The sequence below is a fragment of the Hydractinia symbiolongicarpus genome, chromosome 9 (genome assembly GCF_029227915.1).
Source record: "Hydractinia symbiolongicarpus strain clone_291-10 chromosome 9, HSymV2.1, whole genome shotgun sequence".
Taxonomy (NCBI): domain Eukaryota; kingdom Metazoa; phylum Cnidaria; class Hydrozoa; order Anthoathecata; family Hydractiniidae; genus Hydractinia; species Hydractinia symbiolongicarpus.
This window is the reverse complement of record NC_079883.1, coordinates 6,615,778-6,642,452: the sequence shown is the minus strand read 5'-3', so window position 1 is coordinate 6,642,452 and position 26,675 is coordinate 6,615,778. Positions and strand designations below refer to the sequence as shown.

General features: G+C 33.4%; 2 protein-coding genes across 2 annotated transcripts; both read right to left on the bottom strand.

Annotated features, from left to right (window-relative positions):
- Window positions 1-4,427: 4,427 nt before the first annotated feature.
- On the bottom strand, window positions 4,428-10,091 carry LOC130656942 (28S ribosomal protein S5, mitochondrial-like). Its single transcript, XM_057459887.1, has 11 exons — window positions 9,910-10,091; window positions 9,750-9,827; window positions 8,936-9,043; window positions 8,115-8,315; window positions 7,992-8,026; window positions 7,816-7,903; window positions 7,108-7,154; window positions 6,667-6,724; window positions 5,929-5,991; window positions 5,545-5,681; window positions 4,428-4,803 (listed from the first exon to the last, which is right to left on the bottom strand). The coding sequence occupies exons 1-11, from the start codon at window positions 10,007-10,009 to the stop codon at window positions 4,558-4,560; spliced, it is 1,161 nt and encodes a 386-aa protein (XP_057315870.1). The 5' UTR covers window positions 10,010-10,091; the 3' UTR covers window positions 4,428-4,557.
- An 8,430-nt stretch (window positions 10,092-18,521) lies between these two features.
- LOC130657537 (adenosine deaminase 2-like) lies at window positions 18,522-23,510 on the bottom strand. Its single transcript, XM_057460524.1, has 4 exons — window positions 21,676-23,510; window positions 20,195-20,361; window positions 19,592-19,794; window positions 18,522-19,064 (listed from the first exon to the last, which is right to left on the bottom strand). Exons 1-4 carry the CDS (start codon window positions 22,058-22,060, stop codon window positions 18,962-18,964), a joined length of 858 nt encoding a protein of 285 aa, XP_057316507.1. The 5' UTR covers window positions 22,061-23,510; the 3' UTR covers window positions 18,522-18,961.
- Between the last annotated feature and the right edge of the window lie 3,165 nt (window positions 23,511-26,675).

Below are 26,675 nucleotides of genomic sequence, written 5' to 3'. Positions count from 1 at the left end.
GACTATGCAAAATAACGCGATCTCGTTCCCAGGGCTTCTTTCTTGTTTTTTACGCGTCGGCAGCACTTGTCAGAAAACGGAAAAAAGGTCTGTGGACAAGGTTGTCCGTTCGTGTAAAAAAAATTATTGGCGGACTAGTCATGAAAATAGAAAAAAATCTTTGTACAACACTAACAAATTTAAATTTTTTAATTTCATAAAAATCATATTGCATCAAATAAATATAATGGCGCTGATTTAACCATTTTGTTTAATGGAGGCCTATCTTTCATTGTGAATTTGATTGAGTTGGTAAAGTGTTGTTCCCAAAGGCCAAGATGTCAGAGTCCCTGATGTTAGTATTATATTTTACTATCCTATGTGATCATTTATCGCCGATTTAATTTTAATAGACTTACCTGTGAGTGGTGAAATGTCGTATGTGCACCCGTCTCTTGAGGTGAGTGAGCACACAGATGGGCAACCTCATCCCCAGGAGCACACAAGGATGGTGTACTGCTGACCTGAACCGTAATGTGTAGTCGTTAAATTCGATAAATCAGATGGTGTAAATGAGTGCTGATTTAAAGTCTCCTTTTGAAGTAACCTTTTTGCCTTTTTGATAACGAGGCCGGTAGCGACTTCCATATCAGGCAACAAACCCTGGGGATGAGAATGTTAAAATCATCCAAAATTAAAACACTGGCTGGTGTAACAAATGAGATTCTTGATTAAATGTTGTCATTTGACGTTTTCCCTGTGGCTGCAGGTTAGCGTCTTTTCTTTTGCTTGTAGATATTGTTGAAATAATCTTGGATTGCGACCTGTTTGTGAATATATAGGGTGTCTACGGTGGCTTTTAAACATTGTATTTAAACATTGTATTACCCATGAAGAAATTAAATTTTCGCGGAAAGAAATTTCTTCAAAACTTATTTTTGCGCTTTTGGCCCTTATACACAAAATAAATTAAACAAAATTACCATCCTAGTCCCCAGAGGGTTTGTTGCCTGAAGTCGAAGCCACTAGTGCTTCGCCGCTGGCTTTGATGTCAACAAGGCAAGAACTCTGACAAGGTTTCAAAATTACACCTTTTTTATAAGTCCCCAAAAATGTCTCGCAAAAGTAGTTATAATCGCTAAAACAACTATAAGTGAGTAATGCACTGTGCTCGAGATTTGCACATGTTGTGCAGAAACACCTTTTTTTAATTATCAATTATTATGAAATACTCAAAAATGGAAAATTAAGGTGTTCATATGTACAAAAACATTGTTCTGATCACAAACATTAATTTCACAATTAATAGCAAACAATGAATAGCAAAAATCTTTATCTCAGATATCCTAATCGCAAAAGTTCCGCAATAAATTTCTTCCCTTTTAAGTGCACTCTCGATAAAACGAACCTCTAAGGGAAATAGAAAAACGTTCGTTATACAGAGTTCATTGTATCGAAATGTGAGAAATAACTGAATTTTTTTTCCTGGACACTATTTTTCTTCACATCACAGTCATCCGCTATGCTCTTGTTTGTACTTTTATCCTTTGCGATTTTCTCTAGGGTTTTATACTTATCTTTTATGGAGATATTAACTCTTTTCATATCACTGTCCGTCTTGCACTTCACTTTTATAGATCTGGTATTATCAGGTTTGTGCATTTATGATTCGAATGGTCTGATCTGAATCGTTCGATTCGGATGTCATTGCTATATCCACTGGAAGAAATAATGCGTGATAATTTTATACCTGCATTAAATGGGGGCATTCTATGCTCCGATAATGAAAGATTGCTTATGTCATTACCACCACGTATGGGTGGTATGGGTCTCATAGTATTTCATGAGGAATCCATTCATGAGTGCGCAAATTCTAGAGAATTAACGGCGACAGTTAGAGACCCCATCCTACAACAGAATACGTCATATGTAACAACATCCACAACGAGGACGAAGGAGAAATTCAGAGCCAAACGTGAAAGTCGCCACAATGAATTACTTCAAAAACTAACTCTGTCACTAGATGCAAGAATGCAAATTCTGAATTGTAGCAACAGAGAAAAAAGATCGTATAATTGGTTGACAGTTTTACCTTTGAAAGATCACGGCTTCGACCTGAATAAACAGAATTTTTGGGATGCTGTTAGAAAAAGATATGGTTGGAATTTATCTAATGTCCAACAACAACATGTACATGCGGTGCCAAATTTGATTTTCAACATGCTATGAACTGTAAGAAAGGTTGATTTGTTATCATCCGTCACAACAATGTTCGGGACATCACCACAAATATGGTTTCACAAGTTTGTAAAGATGTCGAATCGGAACCTATGTTGATGCCTCTCACTGGTAAAAAGTTTGACAAACGATCAGTGAAAACGTCGCACGAAGCTCGTTTAGACGTAAGAGCTCGAGGATTTTGGGAAAAAGGGCAAAATGCATTTCATGATATAAGGGTCTTTAATCCAAACGCATCGCGTTATTTTAACCTAAAGCGATGTCATTTTAGGAACGAGGGTGAGAAGAAGAATCGATACAACGAAATAGTATTGAAAGTTGAGAACGGATGCTTCACACCGTTGGTATTCTCGATTTATGGCGGAATGGGTCGAGAGTGCCAAATATTCTACCATCGATTTGCTGACATCGCAGCGAAAAAAAGCAAAACCTGGGCAATGTGATATCGTGGATCCTAACGAAACTGAGTTTTTCACTGCCGAGATCGTGCCTTTTGTGTATTAGAGGCTTCCGTAGGGTAAATCTCAGGTCAGTGCAGTAGATTGGTTGCTGAAAACATTGATGTCGATCATCAACTGGCTAAAATTTAGATTTTTTCCTTGTAAATATATATGTATTTAATGTAATTTTTAATGTATTTTTTTATATCGGTATATCTCCATTGGACACCGGTAATCTTATATATTAATGTCGTTACTTTGCATGCATTTAATATTTTGAATCGTTATCCTTTTTAGTTTTCGTTATTGAGACGTTTACTATATCTGGGGTTCGTTGTTATATCGAGAGTCACCTGGTTCGATTATTATTACAACATGTTACGTTTGTCTTATATCATTTTATTTTATTTCCACTCTTATAAACGTTGTTGTTTTCATAAGAAACATGTTTATAAGAAACCTACATGTAACCTTCAGAAATTAAGAAACTTTTACTATTGCATTCTATGTCTATTTCTGAGATAAGAAACTTGTGTCTAATTAATTCTTACAATTAATTGAAGATGTTACAATCATCACTAGAGTGTAAGTAGTTTTATTACGTTACTGTACCTAAGTTCCCAATGGGAATAATACACACCACAGTAAATCATCAATAAAACACGCACTCAATTTACAAGAACATTTCATCACATTCGAATTTTTGTTTTTGTTTGCTTTGACAACCGTCGGGCAGTTTGTTACCGATACTGCATACAAAACAGATATTACTTATATATATAAGAAACTAAATAAGAAACTTTTGGAACTAAAAACATGGAATTTCAGCCTACAAATAAGAAACTTTTAGAAGTAGGCCCTTTACCAGGTTTCTTATAAAAAAAAACGTGTACTGTATATTACAAATGCTAAGTCATAATGTCATTACTCGTTATCGGCCTTGTTTTTAACAGCTGATAGAAAAAAATTAATATCTTTATTCATCTTCTGTTACCGCAAAATTTTTTTAAAAGATCTGTTGCTTGCATTTATATATAAACCTATCTATTACAGATCACCTGACTTGTTTAATTAACCGCCCAGTCCAACACCATGGCCGCTTAATCGTTATTCGGGCACTTGGCGCTTATTAAAAATATTTAACCTACGGGTGGGAACTAATTTCGACCTCAGACCTTTTTGTCCTTCTGACAATCTTAGACCATCCAAAAGTGCCAGAGAATGAAACGAAGTTCAAGGGTCGAGGTTGGGTGGGTACTTTTTTGGAATGGGCGATTAATCAGGCGCTGGTTATTTACGTTGATAGAAAATTGGTCTTGATATAAAAGCCCCCTCAAATTAAAAAAATAATACGCGGCCTGGGTTTCAAGAAAAATTCTGAGGGTGCTAAAACGCTAAACAAACTTTTCAGCCGGACATCCTAAAAATCCCAAAAACCTTCTATGGCTTTTTCAACAAGAGTCTTTTTTCCCTTGCATTATTGACAACGGTAAAGGTGATCTTTTAACGATGACACGCTGTAAAAAAAAGCATCTCACTGACGCATAGCAATTAATTATTAGTCAGTTGCTAAGTTGGTCATTTTTATCGTTAGATATTTACGACGTTTCGGCAGCCATGATTTTCTCAAACGAAAGTTAACGTCAAATAAATATCATTATTACTTTAATCAGAGAATTCAATAAACAGTTTCGCGATTTTAATCTTCCACTGAGAAAAAAAGTTTAAACGAACTAAGATAAAGCATATTTTCACAAAAAAGCGTATTAATTAGTCTTTTGGATATATATTTATTGTTTTTAAGTAAAAGGCTTGGGTAGGAATTCTAAAATTTTAAAAGGTAAAAAATTATAAACTCGAATCTACGGTAATGATAATTCACCATAAAATACATTAAAATTCACAAATCTGCCATCACATCGTGATGCGTTCCTTGAACGTCCCGAATAGATTTCGGTCTATGCGCCCCTCTATATGGATCAAAGTATCTTGTAATATCTTCGCCCTTGCTTTTACTTTCCAGTTCTATTCTTCGCTTCACAGCTTTTTCAGAAGGTGTGGCCACGACAATAGGTCGGCTGCCTTGCTCTTCTCGATACTCAACAACAAACTTCCCAGTGCGTTCAGCTAACTCTTCGTGGGTTTCCTAAAAGATGGCATAAATATGATGAGTAAAAAGGCATACCCGAAAGGTTTTAGCGATTCCCTTTCAACATATATTGTTTTTTATTTAGCAGAAAAAATATTACACCTTTTTATAGTTATAACTAGCAGTATATCCATCTATAAAAATAGATATTACTTCAATTTTTAACTTAATTTTGCAAACACCCGTGCTTTTGCGTGGAGTTGGTTAAATTTTTACCTAGCAAAAATTTATTCTACACAAAAACTTATCCGCTTAAGAAAAAAAAATTTGCTACTTTTACACGCTTTTTTTTATAAGAATAGTTTCTACTCGTTTTAACATAAATATTTTTAACTTTTGGGCAAAAATCATCCTCATATATTTTTAGCATATTCTTAGCACAGTTAAAATTGAAACATCATAAGGTACTGTTGTTTAAGCGGACTAATTCATTTGACAAACAGACAACTAGATTTTGTCGAGAAAAAATACTTCAAAAGGAACCTGAGAAAATTCACTTTACACGAGTAATAGGATACAAGTTCATATGAGTAAAAAAATGAATAACAAACGAAACGTTAATAATCATTCACGCAAAATTTTGAGAAGAGCATAAACTTATGATATTTCAAACATTTTGTGTAAATTCATCTTTAATATTCTTATAGAGTATATATTCGTCTAGAGGGATCGGCGCAAAAAAAGGTGTCAGAAATGATTATTTCGGATCAAAAAAAAAAAAAAACTGAACACACTTACCTGCATTTGTAAACCTTGGAAAGTAGCTCTTACAACTGTCAATGGGGTTGTTCGACCAACTATCTTGCAACGAATATTTTCAATTCCAGCTAATTCTGTTATTGCACGAATAATGCGCTGTGCTCTTCGACCGTATCCTAAACATGGAAAAATAAAGATCGAACAAGCAGTCTAACAATAAAGATCGTAAATTTAGAAAAAAGTTTGTTAAAAAGCGAGCACAAAGAGGATCTGATGACTTTCGTGGCACTGTTGTTTTAAAAATGATAAACCATGTACAGTCGTCCATATTTCTATTTCTTTCAAATCTCACTGTATTCACTTTACAACATCTGAAACAAGGATTTAAATTCGGTTGTCGTAACTTTAACAACTATTTCATACCTGGTACTTTTCTCTCAAACTGAACTTCAGTACTTTTGATTTTTGTTCGTATATTATGATAAACTATAAAAAAAATTGTAATGTTTATTGTCAACAGGAAAAGGAAGTGTGTAACACAATAACTTAAGGAAAAAAGTGTAATCTTAAATCACTTTCAGATCAATGGTCTGCGTATTTTTTCACTTTCGCCACACCCTATTTGGTTGCAAAAAAACCGACCAAAATTTTATGTGTCCTGGAAGTCTAGACGTGCTTCGTTTTATCGTGAAATAAACTGCTTATTTCCGTCCAAAGAGTTTATCCTTTGGGTAAGTTCAAATTAGTTGTGCTTTTGCAATGGGGCCTGTTTTTATGACTGATTTTATCTCATTTTAATTACATAATATTACTGACCACTGCAGATATTTCGCTGTTATAATATGGATACTTAAAAACAAATCTTTTATTCTCAACGGAACGGAGTTAGGCCCGTACCTAATGTTATTTTTATAATCCCCTTCTACTTTTTTGACACTAACAACTCGAGCTTGTTCGTTAAAAATTTAACGAAGTAGACATGCTTGAAATATTTAACGAAGTAGACATGCTTGAAATATTTACCGTCAAAGACAGCATTGCAAGGTTGTTAAAAGCAAGACGAATTAAACAACAATGCAAAAACAGCTCAACTTGAAAATTTTCTAAAGTTTTTGTTTTTGAATATAAATGGCAACAATCAAAGCCCTTTGTGCTACTCACTTGTGTTCCCTTCACAAATAGGGACATAGTGAAGATAGTTGACCGCTTTGTTTCGAGCCTAAAACAAACAGCAACAAAAAAAAACACTTTATACATGTTTAAGTTTCCATAGAAGAGTTGAAAAGAAGCACGCGCGAGCCAGCTAGCTAATTAATTTTAATCATTTTAGTTCTAATAAAAATGTGTTGTCTTCTATTTTAAACTGTTTGAGGCCCAGTTCGATTCTCAAATTTCAACACCACAATTTTCTTTTCTATAAGCGAAATTTCTAAGCCTCGATATTTCTCAATTTTCCACTGCGAAAGTCGTGCAGTTTTCGAGATCAAACTTGCAAACTTTAAATTTACAATATTTTTCCTGATAGCTTCATCACATTCTCCAACATTATTGTTAGTCAGCTACTGTATAGATGTTGATAGAGAATATATAAAAAAGAAGTACCTTTCGGATAGCAGCTGAAGCGAACGTTCCTTTTCCTATGGCCCACCCTTGGAAGAAAAAAAAACTTACAGACACTACGCAGAGGTGATTTAAGTTGACATATAAAACATAACAATACGATACAATATAATATAATAAAATGAATTTGATAAAAAAAACTCTTTTTGACAAAACATTTCAGTACGTTACTAACAATGCTTCAACAACACAACGGCCATTCTCAAGTATAAAGTTCAAACAAAAACTCCATTAAAAAAGAAATTTTGTGACGCGTGTGTGACTTTTGTAGTAGGGAAGATGTTACGAAATAAAATCCGAAAATAGATATCAAGGCATAGAAGCAATGTTTCTATTGAGGATAGGCTTGTCCCTACGGATTAACAAGCTTTCTTTTAGTTCTAAATCAAAATTAGCATCTGCAATGGAGAGTAAACTACTAAAAAACTTTGTACGTTATTGCAGTATTTGATATATAGCAGCAAAGCATTAGAATTCTAAATCTTGGCGTCTTTTCAGTCAAAGGGAAAACGCCTATATGTTGGAAAGCTCCAACCTTCATATGTCGCATGGTTCTTCACCATAGATGACATCGCAACCATTGCATTTAAAGCGATAAATGACTTTTTAATGCAGAGCCTTTGACGGGTCCTTAAATCTGAGAAAGACACCAATCCTGCACCTGGATTTGAAATACAATATATACCTTACCAATTGATCCCTGTTTATTTCCCACCACAACCAAAGCACTTGTCCTTTTTCTTTTTCCACTTGCTCGTGTAACAGATACTTTCTTTACCTAGAAAAATTTTTTAAAACTTGACATGCCATTCTTAAGTTCGTCTGGCTTAACCCGAAGATTACCTCGATAATTCAACAAAAATTACCTCAATAACTATTGAATCAAAATCTTCCTTGATATCTATGTAACAAAAGCAAAATAGTTAAATATTGAAAAAAATTAAAAAACTAAAAGATTTACGCAACATATATAAAAAAGGTGTGGTCACCTCCATTTGGTAACTGCGGCGCACCAGCATGCCGTCCCGGCCAAGTAGTACCCGTCCAACCACGTTTTGTAGGATCCATTCGGTTTGCACGACTAAATTTCCCTCTATCTTCCATCTCGCGCTGGTGCTTCTGACGTCTCTCGCTGCCTTGTCCTAATTTGATTGGTTCATTCAATCCAGGCCACTTCATATTAGCACTACCTGAATTTTAAAATTCAGAATAAAGATTAAACTTTACGGAAAGAGGATAAACTTTATGGATTGTCTTCAAAGGCTTAACAAATTGGTTTAACTCAGCATGCATGAAACATTAGCCCTTGATGTTGAGAAAATTCTCAGATTCCTAAGTACTGCATGTCACCAGAGTGCTCAATGCGCCTAGGAACAGAGCTATATTTATATATTTTTTAATATCTGATAAATATTTCACTGAATAGACATAGATGCTAAATTCTTGTAAAATGTTCAAAATAATTCAGATTATAAAAAAAAGTTACAAGCAATATTCTTTTCCTGTTTTTCTTTCATATTCCTTCAAAATATATATTTACGTTTTTTTATTCAAATAAATATCTTATAAATCTTTACCTTTTCGATGAATTAAAAAATATTATTTTAAAGAAATACTTAGGTATCTTTAAAATTAAGGATCCTTGTTTATTGAACGAAGCAAACATTTTCCTTTCAGAGTTATCAAAATATCTATAAGGTAATGAATCAAGTCACATTTGTTGTTGGCCACAAAAATTGTCGCTACTAATACAAATGTCCTCAAAAAATTCCACACTAAACGTGAAAAATACACAAAATAGCTAACTCACCAAACTTTAAAAATTCACCATCAATGTCTTTAGGGCGTACTTTCTTTTTACCGCCACGACCTTTTCCACGCCCACTGCTAACTGCTTGCCACAATTTATCGTATTCACCTATGCACAAAAAGATTAATTTGTCTATATAGAGAAACTAAAGTTACCAGCAGAAACAATGTAACACAATAGAAAAAATATATCAGTTATTGTTGCATCAGCAACACTTCGGAGAGACTAAGGAGAGAAACGCAGTCAAAAAATCCTGCAGCAAGAAAATGACAAAAGAAATATTACGGCAGCAAGGCGGAGAAGAACACGCCATGCAGGAATACCTCTTATCACCCATTTGATAAGAAGAGCATGCTACGCATAATATATTCTTTATCACATTATTGTAATAGTTTTGTAAATATGACTAATTATTGTACAACTTTAGTTTGATCAGTAAGTGTGTACATGGTATAGAACTTGTGATACATAAAATCACTTTTCGCTCATGCCCCAACATTAAAATGGCATACAAAAATAAAAAAATGACAATAAAGGTGTAAGCAGTTTAGGGGAAGAAAAAAGGAGGATGAGCAGGAATGTGTAATGCTATAGGAAGGTCATATCCCATAAATATATATTCTGTAACTACATTACAAATATGATATATTGATATTTTGTAACGTGTGTTATACAAATTTATGGAGATAGTAATTTCTCAGTAAAATATCAAAAGTATCTTTTTTTTAATTTTTTGTTAATAACAACAGTCAGCTAAAGTTATGGTACTTAGCTGAATTTAAGGGGAACAATTAGCTTCAAATCCATCACATACCGATACTGTAACTTCTCTTTTGATTGTGTGAATTACAAAGAGGTGCCATCATTCCGCAGTAAGAACTCCTTAATTTAACTAAACACAAAGATTTGTTTACATTCATAATAAAACATTATCATTATCATGCATTGGTCAACAAATACAAAATTGAACTTACTAAAACTTTTTGCTCTACATTGATGAAATACTAGCCACCCTTCTTGAATGTGACGCATCAATAATGGCACAGCTCGAAAACGTAGTATGAAGTGAGACATGTTTTTAATCTTAAAATAATATTATGAATAACATATACATTTTAAAAGTTAACACCATATAGCAGACCCTAATGCATAAAATTTTTATACATGTTTAGTTTCACAGTGACTTGTGATCATGCGTTTAATTCTCCTGCATACTTAAAATTACTCTTTTACATAACTGGTTCCTTATTTACATAAGGGGTAAGGTGTCATTATGTTCATTATATCTTTTAGGTTTATATGTACAACATTATGCCATAATTAAGAATAAAGATCTGTTCACATTCTGGTAGCAGAGGCTAGTTAAGAAGATTGCAACTGGAACAATCACGATGGCACAAAAGTATGGATTATGGATGGGGATTTTGATTTAAATTCAAAAGTGCATTGGGCATGTTCAGCCTTAACGAAAGAAGAATTGAATGAAGACGATGGTTTAAATAAACTTGTTAATAAATTAAAAGAACTTTACGGTATTACTGAAGATCAAACAATGTTCAATGCTTACGAAAAATTTGAAACCTTTCACCGTTCCAAGACAATGTTGGTTGGTGATTATGTAAATGAATTTGAACAGCTGAATCAAAAACTTAAGAGTTTCAAAATTGAGTTATCAGCTGCAGTTCCCGCATATCAACTTCTGAAAAACGCAGATTTACTGAAAGCTACACGTAAACTAACATGTGCTACGGTTCATTCCCTCACATGACTCTATGAAAAAACAGATAAAAGCTATTTATGATCAATATGCTGAAAGTGAAAGTAGTACAGACAGTAATGATATTGGTGTTGAGCAAGAAGTATTATATGGTCAAAAGTTTGACAGACGTCGTTTAAACAATTGGAACACTCATGGACGTGGCAAAGGTGGTAAATATTACAGTGCTAAAAGAAGCCAGTACAACCCTGATGGACATCCATTGCCATGTCACCATTCCAAATCTATAATGCATTTTATTAATGACTGTCCTGATAAGAATAAAGGAAGCAAAGGGCAGGATGAAGTACATGCGCAGTTTTTTGCAAAGGGTGTGGAACAATGCTTTGGAGCAAGTCGTGTCTGAGTCTTTGAATTGTGCTTTAGTAGACTCAGGATGTTCATCGACAGTTTGTGGTAAAAATTAGCTTGACTGTTAGATAGACACTTTGCCAGAAGCTGAAAGTAAGGGTAACAAGTCCTTTAAATTTGGGCCAGGTGGAAGCTTCCCCTCAGTTAAACAAGTTAATATCCCTGTTAATATGGCTGGAATCCAAGCCCATACTCTTACTGATGTTGTTGATTGTGAATACCGTTATTGTTATCAAAACAGAGTCTGAAAGCAGCTAATAGCCAACTTGATTTTGGTAATGATAAAGTCACTATGTTTGGAAGAGACATTCCTTTACAACACACGTCAAATGGCCATTACTGTATTCCTCTTACACCTAAGCAAGTTGCTGTTAACAAAACATCTTAGTGTGAAAATGCCACCAGAGTTATATTCACAGTCAATGATCTCACTGTAAAATCACCTGAAGAAAAATGCAAAATAGCTACAAAATTTCACAAGGTGGACTTGTTCTGCTACTGCATGGTGAAAGCAAAATTGCGCCACTTATTTAGAGATCTCACAAGTTAAAACGTGTAGTTAAAAGCGCCATGGGTACGGAAACCATGGCTCTCTTAGAAGGTGCAGAACATGCTATGTTGATCAGAGCCTTAATTAAAGAGATTTTTTCAGTTGATATACCAATTATCTGTATATCAAACAATAAATCGCTTGGGGAGGCAGTCAAAAATACCAACGTCATAGAAGATAAACCATTGTATATTGATATTTATGCACTTCATGAGATGGTCGAAAAAGGAGAAATCGGGGAACTCATTCTTACAAAATCAAGTGATCAGATTGCTGACTGCCTTACGAAAGGCACTGCTTCAGCTTTAAACCTGCTTCGTATACTATCCGGCAGAGAACAGTTGAAATACCCTTAAGTTTTGGTTAATTAGAACAAATAAACAGTATGCCATATGACACTTCCAAATGTTTGACAACATTGTCTTTCAAAACATTCTTACATTGTGTTCCTGCTTCTTGTAGTTTCTTTTGTTGAACATTTTGCTTTATTAAGAGAGAATGTAGTGGCAAGATTGTCATTATGTTTATTATATCTTTTAGGTTTAGATGTGCGGCTTTATGCCATAATTAGGAATAAAGATCTGTTTACATAACGTACATATTGTATGTCTAATTTTCCACAGGTAAATAACTTTTAGCTTAGATTTAGGGAAATATATCAATTGCATTATTAATACAAAACCTTTACTTTTCAAACTTACTCTTAACCATTACTTTTTACAATTAAGATATTAATTATTAAAAATGATAACTATTATGATATGGCTTGGTATCAAATTCTTGGAAAAAGTCAAATAAACCTAGTATAAAGGACAAAGCACAACTTAATTAAATATTTTTGTTCAAATTAGGTATTAAATACCTTTTGCAAAACATTTTTTTTTTATAACATTATATAGGAATATTAGGCTGGTATTTCAGGCTAAAAAAAGATCTAATGTTTAGATCAACTGAGAAATAAAGAATACTAACCATCCTGGTTATAATTTTGGTATTCTTATAAAAAAAATGTGTAGAATAAAAGCATATTAAACTTGCCAGATTATGTAACAGAAATTGGCAATTCGTAAGAATAAATTATATCTTCTCAAAACTCAAAATTCAGTATTCAAAAATTCGATTTGCAAAATTAAATTCCATTAAGTTATATAGGTGAAACAGATAATTTCAGCTGCCATTATATAGGTAATTTGGTTTTCATGACACGCCAGGTTATAGGTGCTATGAATTCTTATTAATTAACATAGTAAATCAATTGTGTCTTCATTTCTAAATTGGTAAATGGTGGTGGGAAGTGACTTTGTTACATCTTATTTAAAATTAATCTGTTAGGCCTGGATATAGCATATCACGCATATATCATATAATTAGCTAATTCAATTTATGAATGCTCATAAAATGACAACGCACTACCCTGAGTTTATGGAAAAACATTGAAAAGACATAGTTGGGCATAAAGAAAAAGTGTGGAAAATTTAGCAAAAAATATGTCTACCATATAATTAGCAATATGAGCGTCGAATTGTACTGAACGTACGTATAGTTATCCTGTATTGGCTAATAGCTATCTTTCTTTTCTTGCTTCAAATTTTATGTTTTAGAAAAAGGGAATTTCTGAAAACAAAATGTACAGACAATACTTTTCCATAAGAAAGTAACTGTTTAAATGAAGGACCACTATCAAAAAGTAAGGTGAAAGCGAGGGAAAACTGTCTTCGAATACAATGTCAAGAGGTATAGCTGTGTGTTGCAAAAAAAACCTGCTGTGAGTAAGTTAAAACATTTAATTTATAGGGAATAACCATAGTGGGAACTTTGTTGATATATTTGTACAGCTAAACTAGAAAACACCCACCTAAAACTACACAATATGACAGGTTTGTAGCTAGAGAACAAGGATTCTGCTAGCTACAAAAAATCCAGCCGCTATTTATAGAGTTGAATGGCATGTTTTCCCTTGATTCTTGATTGCTGCCATAAAAAATATGGACCTGTAATTGGTGTAAAAGTATCATGTGACATTTGCTGATCTAAAGAATGAAATAGGGATTTTAAAAAAATGCCAATACAGTGGTTTACGTGGCTTTAGTGTTTGCTAATTGGCTAAATTTTAAGTGCATTTTTTTGTAAGTTTTGTTTTTGGTTCAGGTTTCAACTGTAAAGGTTTGACCATAAAAAGTCTATATTTCACCCCCATCTGAATGGAGCATGGTACAATATACATACAGGAGCGACTTAAGAATATCCCCTGCAATAAGTAAGAATTCTTATAAAAGTAGCCTACACGACCTACGTGACTAATGCATGCTATGTATTAACCAAAGTAACCTACACGACCTATGTGACCTACGCTGGAGTTCTAATTTTATAACGACGATCAATTTATATAAAAGTAACCATTGTGACCTACACCCGGGTGCTATTTGTATAACGACAATCAAATTTATATAAAAGTAACCTATGCAACCTACGTGGTCTACACATTCTATTTCTATAACAAGGATTAAATCTCTTTATACCTACGCCCAAGTTTTATTTTGTCGCCGTTAGTCTTCGCCGTTAGTCTTTGCTACGAAGGCTCGGGTCAGGACTGTAGTAGGATTTTTTCACAAGCTGCAAAACTTTTAGCATAAATGCGAAAACATCATCATAAAAAAATGAATAATAAGTTATTATTACTATTATTGTGTTAGCCGCTCAATAAAAAGGCATGTTTAATGTATAGCAGAATTATATATCTATTTTTAAAATAAAAACAAAAAACAATCCATTAAACCTCTCGTAATTTTAGACTTTGCTTTAACTTAACGAGTGGAAAAGGGAGAATAAGATAGCAAATGTTATTGATTATTTACATTCTTTGTTATTTGCGTTACTTATATTACTTATTACTTACGTTATTTGTTACTTATGATCGAAATTGATCTAGGGGGTGTTTGTGTGATTGAGTACGTCAATTTACTTGGAGACTGTGCACAAAAAATATCATAAATTTTTTTTTTATATGTAGAACTAAAAACCGAATAACTATATAGTAAAATTTATTTTTTTACTGGTTATAAGGATTTATAATGGCAAAAACTTACATAATTTCCAAAATAATATAAATAGAGGAAGTGTCTGATATAATTTGCATAAACAGATCTTTGTCCTTACTTGCATATTGCCACATAAATTTTCCCGAAATGTGACGCAATTTTTCCTGACACTAAATTTTGGCGTTACTGCTATTGCTTGTTGCCAATGCCCCTCTATTTTGTTGGTATGATCACCAGACTCGTTTGCAAATTCAATTGAATGATTCACTTTTAAATGGTGATAGTCTAGTTCATTGAGAATGTCATAGGCTTTCCAGCAGTCACTGACAATTGTTGTTCCTGGTAAGACATATTTTTTAATGATGGGTATTGCGATCTCGCTTTTCCAGAGGAATCATAAAAATTTTTCATGATTTGGATTTTATCCCTCCGAAGACCCATTGTCCTTCTACTTTATAACTGAGATGGTACTTTTGCTTTCCAAATTTCGATTCGTCAATTTGCACTTTGACGCCTTTTCCACCAATTGGTTTTGATCGTTTTATCACGATCTTATTGCAAATTCCTCTCAAAAAGTTTGCTCAGTCCACAATAGTTAGTTGCCAATGATAAACCCATTTCTTGACAATGTTTACTTGTTCGGCTCCTGTTTACAAAAGAAGATCATGTTTTTATTTTAGAATTAGAGTATCAACAAAGTAAGGTCTGCAAAATTATAAAAAAATGCTTTTTTTAGCTAAAATTAGAAGAGATTGTCCATCCAAAAAAAATATTAGAGAGTTTGGTCTTTTAAAAAAGTGGTAAAATGAAAAAGACTGAATAAGTTAAAGTTTTTAAGATGTTCAAAATTAAAAGTTTTGAATCACAGTAATATTTCCATACCTGTGCTCCACCAGTCCGTCAGTTCAAATACTTCTTCTAAAGTCATGCTTCAACCTTCAAACCAAGAATTTCTTCGTATAGATACATTTTTCGTGTGATCTAGCAACGCCACTTAACCCCATGAATATGTTGATGACAACATGTATTTCATGTCACAATAACATACTGGACACTTTTTTTTTTTAAATAGGTACCTAAAATGAAATCAATATTTTTATTAAAAAGTGATATTAATAAGAAGTTAATATAAGTCAATATGATACAATTCATGCATATATGTATGGTACCTGAAATTAATGTACGATGACTTCGTAGCTTTATTGTAACTACTTGTGCCATATCCACATTAAGTGGAAACGTCTGATGTGGATCCAACTTTTTGTATTGTTTGGCTAGCATGCTCTCCTGTTCATTTCATTGTTTAGTAATTAGTAAGATTATTGAAATTATTTCAGTGTGAAATAGATTTCTACGTTCAATAAATGGATATAATCAACGTCATATAATAATGCCAATGTCTTGATCTGAGTTGCACCTGGAAAAAAAAGTAAAATATTGCTGTAAGGCTGCAAGACTGAGAAATTTATATTGTGGTTGTATGGGTACAGTACTAGAATCAGGACACCCAACATCGTGGATCACGTTTTGAGCGGGTCGCGCACAAGTTGTGATGCTGCAGCGATAGTAAAATTTTTAAGCATCGTGAAAGTCACGGATCCATCGCGTGATCGACTTTCACAATGCATCATGACTTTGGCATCTTTAAACATTATAATAATCACTTAATTAATGTCATGAGAGAATAACACCATTAAGTATAAATATTTTTTTGTTTTTTTTTTGTTTTTTAAAATCAAAAATATTTTGTCACCGTAAGCTTCTTTCTTGCTTAGACAACTCTAACTTAATTAGTTGTTCTACGGGTCCGACCGACACTAATTATCACAATCAAACAAACAAATAATAATATCAAGCAAAAAGTAAAAAAAAAAATGAAAACAAACAAATATTTTCTTATTCCATCTTGCAAAAAGAAGATTATTGTTGTAACACCCTCCTTCGTTATGATTATTATATATGTTTAAAATTACGCTTGATAAAATCTAATATTGCAAGACTTTTAGTCAATACTATTTAGTTAAAATAATATAAACAAAGTAGAATAAGCTTGTCGTAATGCCCTCCTTCATATGATTTTAAATATTTGCCACTAATCTATAGCCCGTATAAATATTTTGCACTTAAATACACACTAAGCTTTTTTATTAAAATAACTTATGTTTTTTTTCATTGGTGCTATTCACCATCCATTGCGACAATCACAAAGTTTTTAGTTAACATTTTTTCTATTGCGATGGTCACAATTAGATCCCGTTAGATGTTAGGTATCCTGATTCCAGTACTGTATACAGCAAGTTTGACACAATTCATTATAACGTAATGTAACTGGTGATGTGTTTTTTAGAAAATACAGATTAAAATGGTGTTTTTATATTGTCATAAATTTCATTCTTTGAGATAGATATATTGCTGCATACTTTGGTACTGTTTGGCTACATGGTTTACATGAATTACGGCTCTTGTCAATGTACAATGCATTGATGTTAAAGTAAGTAAAACATGCATCTGATACGTATATAACCTAACCCTTACCATGACGCTTGCTTGTGGTAATCTGTAGTTACATATTAATAGTTGATGCTTACCTAATATACATAGTGTCTCTTCTGTTTTCAGTCCCATAATTGAAGATGCAAGTTTCTCCACTAAAAACTTGCATAATATTTCAAGCTCGCTCACTCTTTTTCGTCATATTGTTTCATTATTTTCAGCAGATATTCCTGAATCTCGGAATTAACAAATGTGCTCTTCGTAATTTTGATAACTCTGTTAAGCCAGATGATGAAAGAGAGGATATTAATTTGTTATGTATACAAATCCAGACCGGCTTGATGCTAAGTAATTGATTGCAGTTAAAATTGAAGGTAACATGAATCCAATATTTGTTCCGGCAGACTTAGCGATGACATCAATAAACTGAGACACAAAGGTAGGTATATACTGTAAAAAATTTATTGTAGTTTATTTCATGCCCCATCAGTTCTTTATTTAGTTCTGCCCAAGTTTTATACAATTGTGATTTTATGATTGTTTTAATAGACATTTTAATTTTTTGTTTATACAGTGAAGAGGCTAGCTAGCTAGCTATTGTTACGTCTGTCAACTCTCGCTAAAACTATTGTAGAAATAAAAAACGTGATTGCAATGCATTGCTTTTATGCGCAAAGAAACCTTTGCATTGCAATTTTACATGTACGCGTTGGTTGCGTTGGTGTGTAGCTACATGCATTTTCTTTTTCTGGTTTGGATTGTAACTGTATAGTTATTATTTTTACCTGGTTTTTATTTTATTTTTTATTTTTGCTGACCTACACGTTGTCATGTAGGTTAATTTGATGGAAAATTAGAAGAGCAGGGGGTATTCTAAAGTCATGCCTACACACGTGACGTCGCATCCCAATCGCGTCCGCCAGGCAACAAATTTGCCAAATATTTGCTGCTAAAAATCAATTCGTCCACAAAATTATTATGCTAACGAATTACTGGATATATACTATATAAATTTCAGAAAAGCATCTCGATTACCTAACTGTTTGGGAGCAAAGCAAACATAATAAAAAAAAATCGCGTTCTCAACCAAACCGACCAACGTCTTCTCTGCCATTTTATTTTTGTGCAATATTGCAATGTCAGCAAAATTCTAACATAAATTCTAAATTCTAAAAATTGCGCCCCTAGTTCCCGTGCCCTATCCTAAAGCGGTGTGTCACGCACAGGGAGGGGGGAGGGTTGCTGGGGGGGGGGGGGGGTGCGTTTACATGATTTAAATCTGAATGTTTTACTTTTCGGATGAATTTTTGAATATAAAATCTTTAGGATACAAAAGCATCCAAAGCATTAAAAACTGTAAACAACCACCTAAACCACTTCGACCACAAAAAGAAAATTCGATTAAAACATTTATGTACGTAAAATACCAAGCATAAACAGTAAAAAATCAAAAGATTAAAATATGAGAGAAGCTTTTCGCAAAAACTATTTATATCATCAGTCTCTATGTAAAATCTTTATGTGTTTACGGACTTCTTAGTTTTGGTTATGACATTACCTTCGACACATTCCTTCGCAGAAATCCAAAAATAATTTTGTTTCAAATTCGTTATTTACAATTCGTAAACAGTCAATGGTGGCTTTTAGTATTCTTCACATGTTGCTATAACTCCAGACATAAGACAGAACAGCGATGATAAGCAGAGCATCCGCAGTTAAAACAGTCCACGGTATTCTATCGTTGAGCCAGACCTAAATTATGCCAGAGACTTAAGCTTTCACCCACTGCATCAACGTTTGTCGGTTATTAACTAGAATTATAGTCGGTACTCCAGTATAATATTGTCGAGAAAGATTTCCCATTTCTGCTTCCACATTTCCATTAACGAAAACTTCTCCAATTCATTAGGATTGCTATAACTAGAGAGAAGAAAAGTACTCGAATACGTAACATAATATTCAAGGACGTTGATCACAATTTAGTCAAACTTTAGTCCATTTGCTAATGGTGCTACTCAAAATACGTAAAAGATAATTGAATTTAAGTTTATTGGACAGAAGTACAAAACAGAACGAAGCCTTTTAATAACTACATATCTGACTTATTTAATACTATCAATAACGATTCCTATCAAATTTTGATCAATATCCTTCCCTTTCTGTAGTTTAAGTGTTGGACCATAGAGATATATTTCTATGGTTGGACAGAATCCCCAAAGTACTAATGCTGAGCGAGAGTTTCAAAGGAGGCACTTCTTAGAATATACTTTAGGTGTATGGTACGTTTAAAAAGATGTTTGATAAAAAAATTTTATGCTTGTAGGGCATTTTCTATCAGGGAAAACCATTTTAAGTATCAATTCAAATTTGATTTAAGATAGCGCTAGATAAATATGCTCTGGATAAAAAGCCGATCAAATGAATAGGCGTTGTGAGATATCAAATACCTGATAGAGTTTAAAGCCAACTTCTTTAAAACTGCTAGACCAGCATGTGCAGGTGTCATAGCCATAAACACTTGATACAAATCAAACGAGACTCCAGAAGCTTGCCAGATGGCTGGATCATCAGGACTAACTGTGATTGGCTGGTTATCACTAAGAAGATCAGCAGCTGGATGATCTCGTAAATCAGAAACCAGACCAAGTATCTTAATTAAAAATAATTGTCACTTTTATTCTGAAACAGCGTATCTTTTAATAAAAATAATAATATTATTTTATGAAAACCATTTTCTTTTTTTCCTTGTAGGACAGCTTTTAGTATATAAACTCCACCTACAGCTACACAGTGTGAATACATCCCGTTTTTGGTGGTTTTTACGATCCTAAGTCACTTTAGTTTATTATTCTTAACATTATTTGTACTTCTAGTCTCTTGAACAATATACAAAACAATATAATTACCATATACTTACATTTTGTCTAAACAATATCATGGTAGTTGATATTGTAAGGAATTTGGATTAATCAGGAAACCTTGGACCCCGAATTCCGTTGTTAAATATCGAGAAGTTGGCTTTGACCGAGTTTAACAATTGTAATACTTACTTGATTAGAAATCGGACAAAGTTCAATTGCAACCTTATTTTCTTTCGTATATTTTCGTAATGTTGGATGTTTCGTGATAGCGTATCCATGTCCAATACGAGATGTGTTTAATAAGATGGCGTCGAAGAGATTTTGATCAATAAATCTTCCTTCCCAATCTGTTTCACCTTGACATGAAGTATGTTTATCATACAAAAATGAGAAGCTCTTTCTTAAAAGGCTACTTTTTTTATCAGAATAAATAAAATCGGAAGTGAGACTGGCCGTTCTTATCTTTTAATTCTTTTTTTAGCTTAATTTTTCCCTTTCGCTCTTAAGGTAGCAGTAACCCTTTTAAAAATCTGAATTTTTTTTTTCACATAATTAGTTACAAAAAATTGTTTACAGACTATGTATTCATTTTTTTCTGATATAACACACTTGTCACGATTTTATGGCTAAAATACTATTATCTTTCACCAAAAATATTCAGCCTCAACAATTCCTCTTTAAAACAAAATTCATGAATAATTATAGTTTAAGTCTACGTGCTTGCAAAATTGTACAGAAAGAAATGACGTAATTATTAAAGAGAAACGTTAATAATAACAAAGATGGCGCATTATGTAGAAATTTAAGACGATCTTCATTATGCTACACTGCACGAGTTTTAACTTTTGATAGCATTTTCGTTTTACTTTAAAATTTTCAGATATGCTTGGTGAACCATGCAGCCATGATACGGTGTGCGATAATCTTTTTATTCGGAATATTTTTCTTTTAGCAGCGTTTGATGCAGCAGGGGACGCTAACAAAGAATCTTTTGAAAAAAACAAAAGGCTATTGTTAAAAAACTAAAAATGAACAAAAAAATTCAGCACACCGTTTTAACAGGGTTATCCCAAGGTTCATTTAAAAACAGAAGCTGATGAAAAATAACGAGATTGTAAAAATTTGGAGCTTGTAGAAGCCGATTTTTTTCTTGTTTATGATACATTTTTAAATAGAAATTTTTTCTGACTCAGCAATTTTAGTGTTAAAATCATTTTATTATGTATTGCCTATATTTTTAGGAAATAGTAAAAAAATGGTATAAATAAAACACTGAGTAAATAATTCAGCTATTTGGACAGCTAAAAAAAGGTTTCTGCCACCTTAATAGTAAGAGCTAACTTCAAATTCAGCTTCATTTTGGTCTTATTTTTTAAAGTTCATAAACAATGCCGCAATCGCACCAATATTAATATTATTTCCAAGTTATTATAGGTGAACATAAACGTCCACAAGTAAAATCTATTATCAGTGGGTGTTAGGAAAGAATTCGCATTCTGCATTTCTTTCATTTGATAGCAAATCATAGAGAAATTAAAGAGCGTGTTGTCCTTAGTAATAGCAATAATTTGAATCCACGCTATGTTTTTTTTTAAAAAAAGTCTTCATGAAAAAGCTTGTACATATGAGACAAAGGAACATCTCCAGCATTACAAAGAATGAATACTTACCAGCATGGAAAATGTAAGGCAGATGTTTTCCAAGATGTTTTGGTGTAAGAAGTTCATCAATATAATAAAACAATGATCTTCCAGTGTCCTCTTGTCCTACTAGATCAAATCCTATCAAGTGATTTGGATATCGCTCAACCATATCAATCGCATCCAAAACTTTTTGTTTCATTGTTTCTTTTGGTAGAAAGCGACGCACAGAGTAAATATATTTAGCTGCGAAGAAATGATCTGAATGTTCAGATATAAATTTGTTTGCAACTTTAATGTATGTTTCCAACGTTTCTCTACCGCCTTTAGTGGTTGTACCATTTAAAAAGTAGAGTGGTGGTAACATTGCACGAACTTCTACAAACTGTACGTTATCTTCTACCAGTTCTTGCATTCCACTGTAAAAATAATCTTTGAATATTTCTTCATATCTATAAGATGATAGTATATAATGTCGGGTATACTTTTAAGGTCTATAGATTGTACCTTGGCAGTACTAATTTTCACGGGTATTTATTTTTTGCGAGTCAAAAAAAGTTGTACTTCGTGGGTATTAATTTTCGCGAATCGAAGAAATTTTGAGTTTTGTGGGTAGTAATTTTCACGAATTGTTCGTATTTCGAATTTTCGCGGGAATTAATTTTCGCGGAAGTAGACTTTAAGTAAAACAATATAATTTATTAACTTTGCATTCCACGAAGAACCTTCCGAAATGGGAAATTGAAGCAATTAAAACACATGTTCTAACAAAATTGCCACTTTCTTACTAATCATAAGCCATGGTCGAATGCATCAAATGCATTTCCATCATCATCTGATTCTGGTGCTGAGTAATTATCAGAGTCACCGTCAGAATCCCATTCTGAGTCGGAGTCATCTTCACTTTCCTGGATTTGCAAAAACAATCAAGCTCTTCTGGAAAGGGAGTCGATAAACTCATGTTTTCACGTAACTGGAGAGATTCAATCAGAGGGCATATATCTGCAAATGGCTCCAATGGCTTTAACCAAGTTTGATAGCTTTTTTTCAACCATTGGCAACAGTTTCATTCCCTTCATCGGTGGACATATGATTATATAATGCAACGAGCCATTTCGCGTACAGTGGTTTGAGAACTGAAGGACGATAGTCCTAGAGGTATTTGTCTTGAAAACCATGCAGTAAACGTTCTCTTCATGAAGTCTTTCGCGAACTTGTTCACAGTTAAATCCAGTGTTTGAAACACATGTGTCATGTTCGGTGGTATCTTCGTTGACAAAATGTTGCTATCTTTCTGCACATCTGGAAACTTATCAGTTGTTTGTTCTCGAAAGACGTCATATGTAAGCAAAGCTGGTTGTGTTTCAAGCCCCAACCTTTCCCGTTCAGTATTTACGTACAGCAGAATGATCTTCTTAAGAAACTTCAAAGACTCCGTCTCGTTGCTATAATGCTTCAAATTAGTGCTCAAAGAGAATCCATTCGGAAACTGAAATTTCGGGAGACTCTAGCTCGTCTTTCCCTTGTATATCAGCTGCATTGGGAGAAATTCATTTTCCATGGTGATAGAAAAGGTGGCAGTGATGGATCTTCCATCATTTCACAAACGTTCGAACGTCCCTATTGTTTACTGTGTCACATTCATTCGAAAAATGAATGGGACTCTTGATATTCTAGAAAGAAAAAAATGTTCGAAATATGACTTCAATTAGAACTCATAAGCAAAGTAAAACTCCGACAGGATTAAAAACGTGTCTCGGAAACAACATTTATCTCTTGCGATTTCAGAAATATGACGCATTATCGACGTAGCCCTCTTATTCAAGGTCGACTCAAGGTTCCTTGCCTTGTCACCGTCACAATGCCCAGCAGCAGCATAACGAACCATTCATTGATTGCCCGGTATGAACAGTTGTTAGAGGAACTCTATCTCTAACCAAAAGATGAAGAGATAATGGGGACGTTCTTATCCGTCATTCAAGAGAACGATTTCGTGGGAATCAGCAAATGTACGCCGTGTGTGGCTTCGTCAAGCATAAAAAGTAAAAAGAAGGCAGAAGTTCGGTCAAGAGACATTCGAGATATGTTTGGGGAGAAAAACAAACGATGTGATAAAGTTGTAGTCGATTAGGTTTTGGGAATATATGCGTGGTATTTTTAAGTTGTCTTGTTTATCATCTCTACCTGATAAAATTAGCTTTTTTCGCGGGTATTAATTTTCGCAATATTCAATTGAAAAAGGAATTTGCGGGTATTAATTTTCGCGAAATTAACATCGCGAAATATTTCGCAGGCATTTAATTTCGCGAAAATGGTCAAAAAAAAAATGCGAAATTCGCGAAAAAATGTACCCGCGAAAATTAGTACTCCTAAGATAACAGGTTATCTCAAAGAATATATTTAAAAACTGCATATAAGGGAAAGACGAACTCACGTCATTAAACCAGAAAACGTCAAAAACAAAGTTTCAAATTTATTCCACAGATCGTTTTGGTTTCTTATATCATTTTTTTGAAAAGTTAAAAATGATAAAAGCATTGCGTCAAAGTCTTCTGAACTTGTGTAATTCATACGAGCCTCTGCAACCAATATCCACTGGCAATTATCGCCGGGGCTATCTTCAGGCTTTGTGTTGGATATTTTGAATTTTAAAATTTTTAAAATGTTATTGTAACACATGAAACAGATGTCATTATAAGTCCACTTCTTGATCACATTCTCATAACTTGCCATTGACATATCATGGATATGATGCACTGCTCCTTTGAAAACAAGAAAGACGATAAAAAATTATTTATACATATTTTGTCGGATAAAAACATCTGTCATGTTCTAAGCGCAAGGAAAGATAATCATAAAGCTACAATCATAACTATGTTGAGAGAAGACAGCTAATTTCAAAGTTCACCAACGCAAGCATAAGCTATTTCTATATGGTCATGTTCACAGAAACTTAGGACAGTAGGCTTAAGACAGCAGATTGAGAATCTTATGTTTATTTGGTTAAATTTAAAATCTTGAAATGTACTAATTGTTAGCATGGCAATTTGTCACGTATTTCGTGCCGTGGTTTATTTCGTTGTGCAGTTGTGTTATAAATGCAACCAGCAAATTTTAAACGCTGTCTCTCTGGTTTACGTGTGTGCAAAAGTCATGACTTTGCAGTCTGACTACTGCAGATCATTAACCGTTTAACGCTTTTACCAAAAAAAAGAAACAAATGCCTTTCTATCAATGTTTCTGACCGAGATTGTTACTATAGTAACTAAGCAAATACATATTTCTGCTAAACCACTACAAAGCGAGCTGATAATGTAGAAAAAAATCACTTTACCTTTTGGCATCTTCCTTATAAATCTGTATACATCACTTTGTTTAATTTTCTCACGGGCAAGTACGAAATTAGCTTCTTGTAAACTTCTACCAGTTGAAAACGCCAAATCAAGTTCCCTCTTTTTTAAGGCGACAAGCAATGCGTTCACTTTTAGTTCTTTTTCGGATAACTTGATGTCAAATCCGATCTGTGTTTCACTGTCTTCTTGAAAAAGTTCTGATCGTCTTCTTAAATAATCTCTATCCATCACATATGAACTGACTTCGTATGACATTAACAAGACAATCAGTAGAATATTCATGATTGATCACTCTGTCATTACGAATTCAACGAAATCTAAAAGAAAGCCACTAGTTGTAGTGGAAATTTCAAAAATTTGTTTTCTTTCTTATTTCGTATTTTCTTGTTACAATTTCAAGTCCCTATCACATCGATGACGTCACCCGGCTGCGTTAGTACCAAATATTAAAAAGGGAAAAATATTGTCAAGATAAACACAACCAATGAATATGTTTGATATATATTTCGATCTTCTAGAGTTCATATCAGTTATTACTCAACATATTCCTTTCTGTGGAACCAGTTGTTATGACGTTGGTGACAAACCTTGAAAAAAGCAAATTCGTGCTTGTCCACTTCTGTTGAATCAAAACAACAAATATTTTATGCCAAATAGTTCGTTTCTAAACAATTAATCAATTTATTATAAACAATGGGTTCCTAATCGGCGTTGGTAATAAAAGTATTATAAAAAGAAATGACTATTTGGTTTAAAAGCATGCTTAATCTGGAAAAATAGTCCCTTGTAGTTCATTGTGCATTTTATGTAATATTTTTCAGTTTATGATATCCATCCTTAACGAAAATACGTCTTTTTAAGTTCGCTAAACCTACAGCATGAATTTGCTATTTTTTTGTTTGTTGTCTAATATCGATAATAAGGTAGCTACGTTTTGGGAAGGAAGAAACATTTAGGGTGTTGTCTAGTTTGTTTACACTTTCTTAATATTTGTATGGCTTCATAAAGTATTTTTTAAACAATTTCTTGTCAAGAGGTGGAGTGAATTTCAATTTTATGAACTTTTTTGGAAATTTTTTAATACTTCTATGAACGGGTCATTGTTTCCAGTCTCAAACGGGAAAATATTACCAATTGACGTAGAATTTTGTTGCGGAAGATAGTGAATATGAAATTATGAAACAATTTCAACAGGAAAAAAAACTTGAGGAAGTTTTACAGTATAATGGACCATTCATTTTGGTTAATTTCTGACGTAGCATTGTGTTCATATTACACGTAGGTAATCTCAATGAATCAAATATTTAGAACGGGTAAGAAAAATCTTTAGGCTTAATGGACCTGTTTCCAAATCGAATACCAAAAATTGGTTTTACATAAAAAAGTAATTTGACTCAGAGATGACGTCATTGAATAGATGTTTCCTTCAGCTGACCTTGTCGTGCCGCGCGGCTTGGTCCGACTATATAAAGCCATATTGTCCATTTTTTAGCTTCTTCTCGACAGGGGCAAACGACATCACTTGGCTGGAGGCATCGAAAATTTACTTTGGAACACGTGTAGGGGCGATTAACCAACGTTTAAAGTGCACCAATCTCCGCATTACGAAACAATTCACCCCACCACCCATAACGGTCTGAAATATCGTGAAATTGGGGCGTGCTGATGTCAGCATAA

Bases quoted from the DNA above. Each gene is read 5' to 3' on its own strand.
- LOC130656942 (XM_057459887.1), bottom strand. From the start codon at position 10,009: ATGTCTCACTTCATACTACGTTTTCGAGCTGTGCCATTATTGATGCGT. The intron at 8,027-8,114 runs GTGACCACACCT...TTTGTTACATAG, and splicing joins GCCGCAGTTACCAAATGGAG to ATATCAAGGAAGATTTTGAT. The intron at 4,804-5,544 runs GTAAGTGTGTTC...GCCATCTTTTAG, and splicing joins TCCAAGGTTTACAAATGCAG to GAAACCCACGAAGAGTTAGC.
- LOC130657537 (XM_057460524.1), bottom strand. From the start codon at position 22,060: ATGCAAGAACTGGTAGAAGATAACGTACAGTTTGTAGAAGTTCGTGCA. The intron at 19,795-20,194 runs GTAAGTATTACA...TTTTTAATTAAG, and splicing joins TTTGTCCGATTTCTAATCAA to ATACTTGGTCTGGTTTCTGA. The intron at 19,065-19,591 runs GTATTTGATATC...TCTTCTCTCTAG, and splicing joins TTGGCTTTAAACTCTATCAG to TTATAGCAATCCTAATGAAT.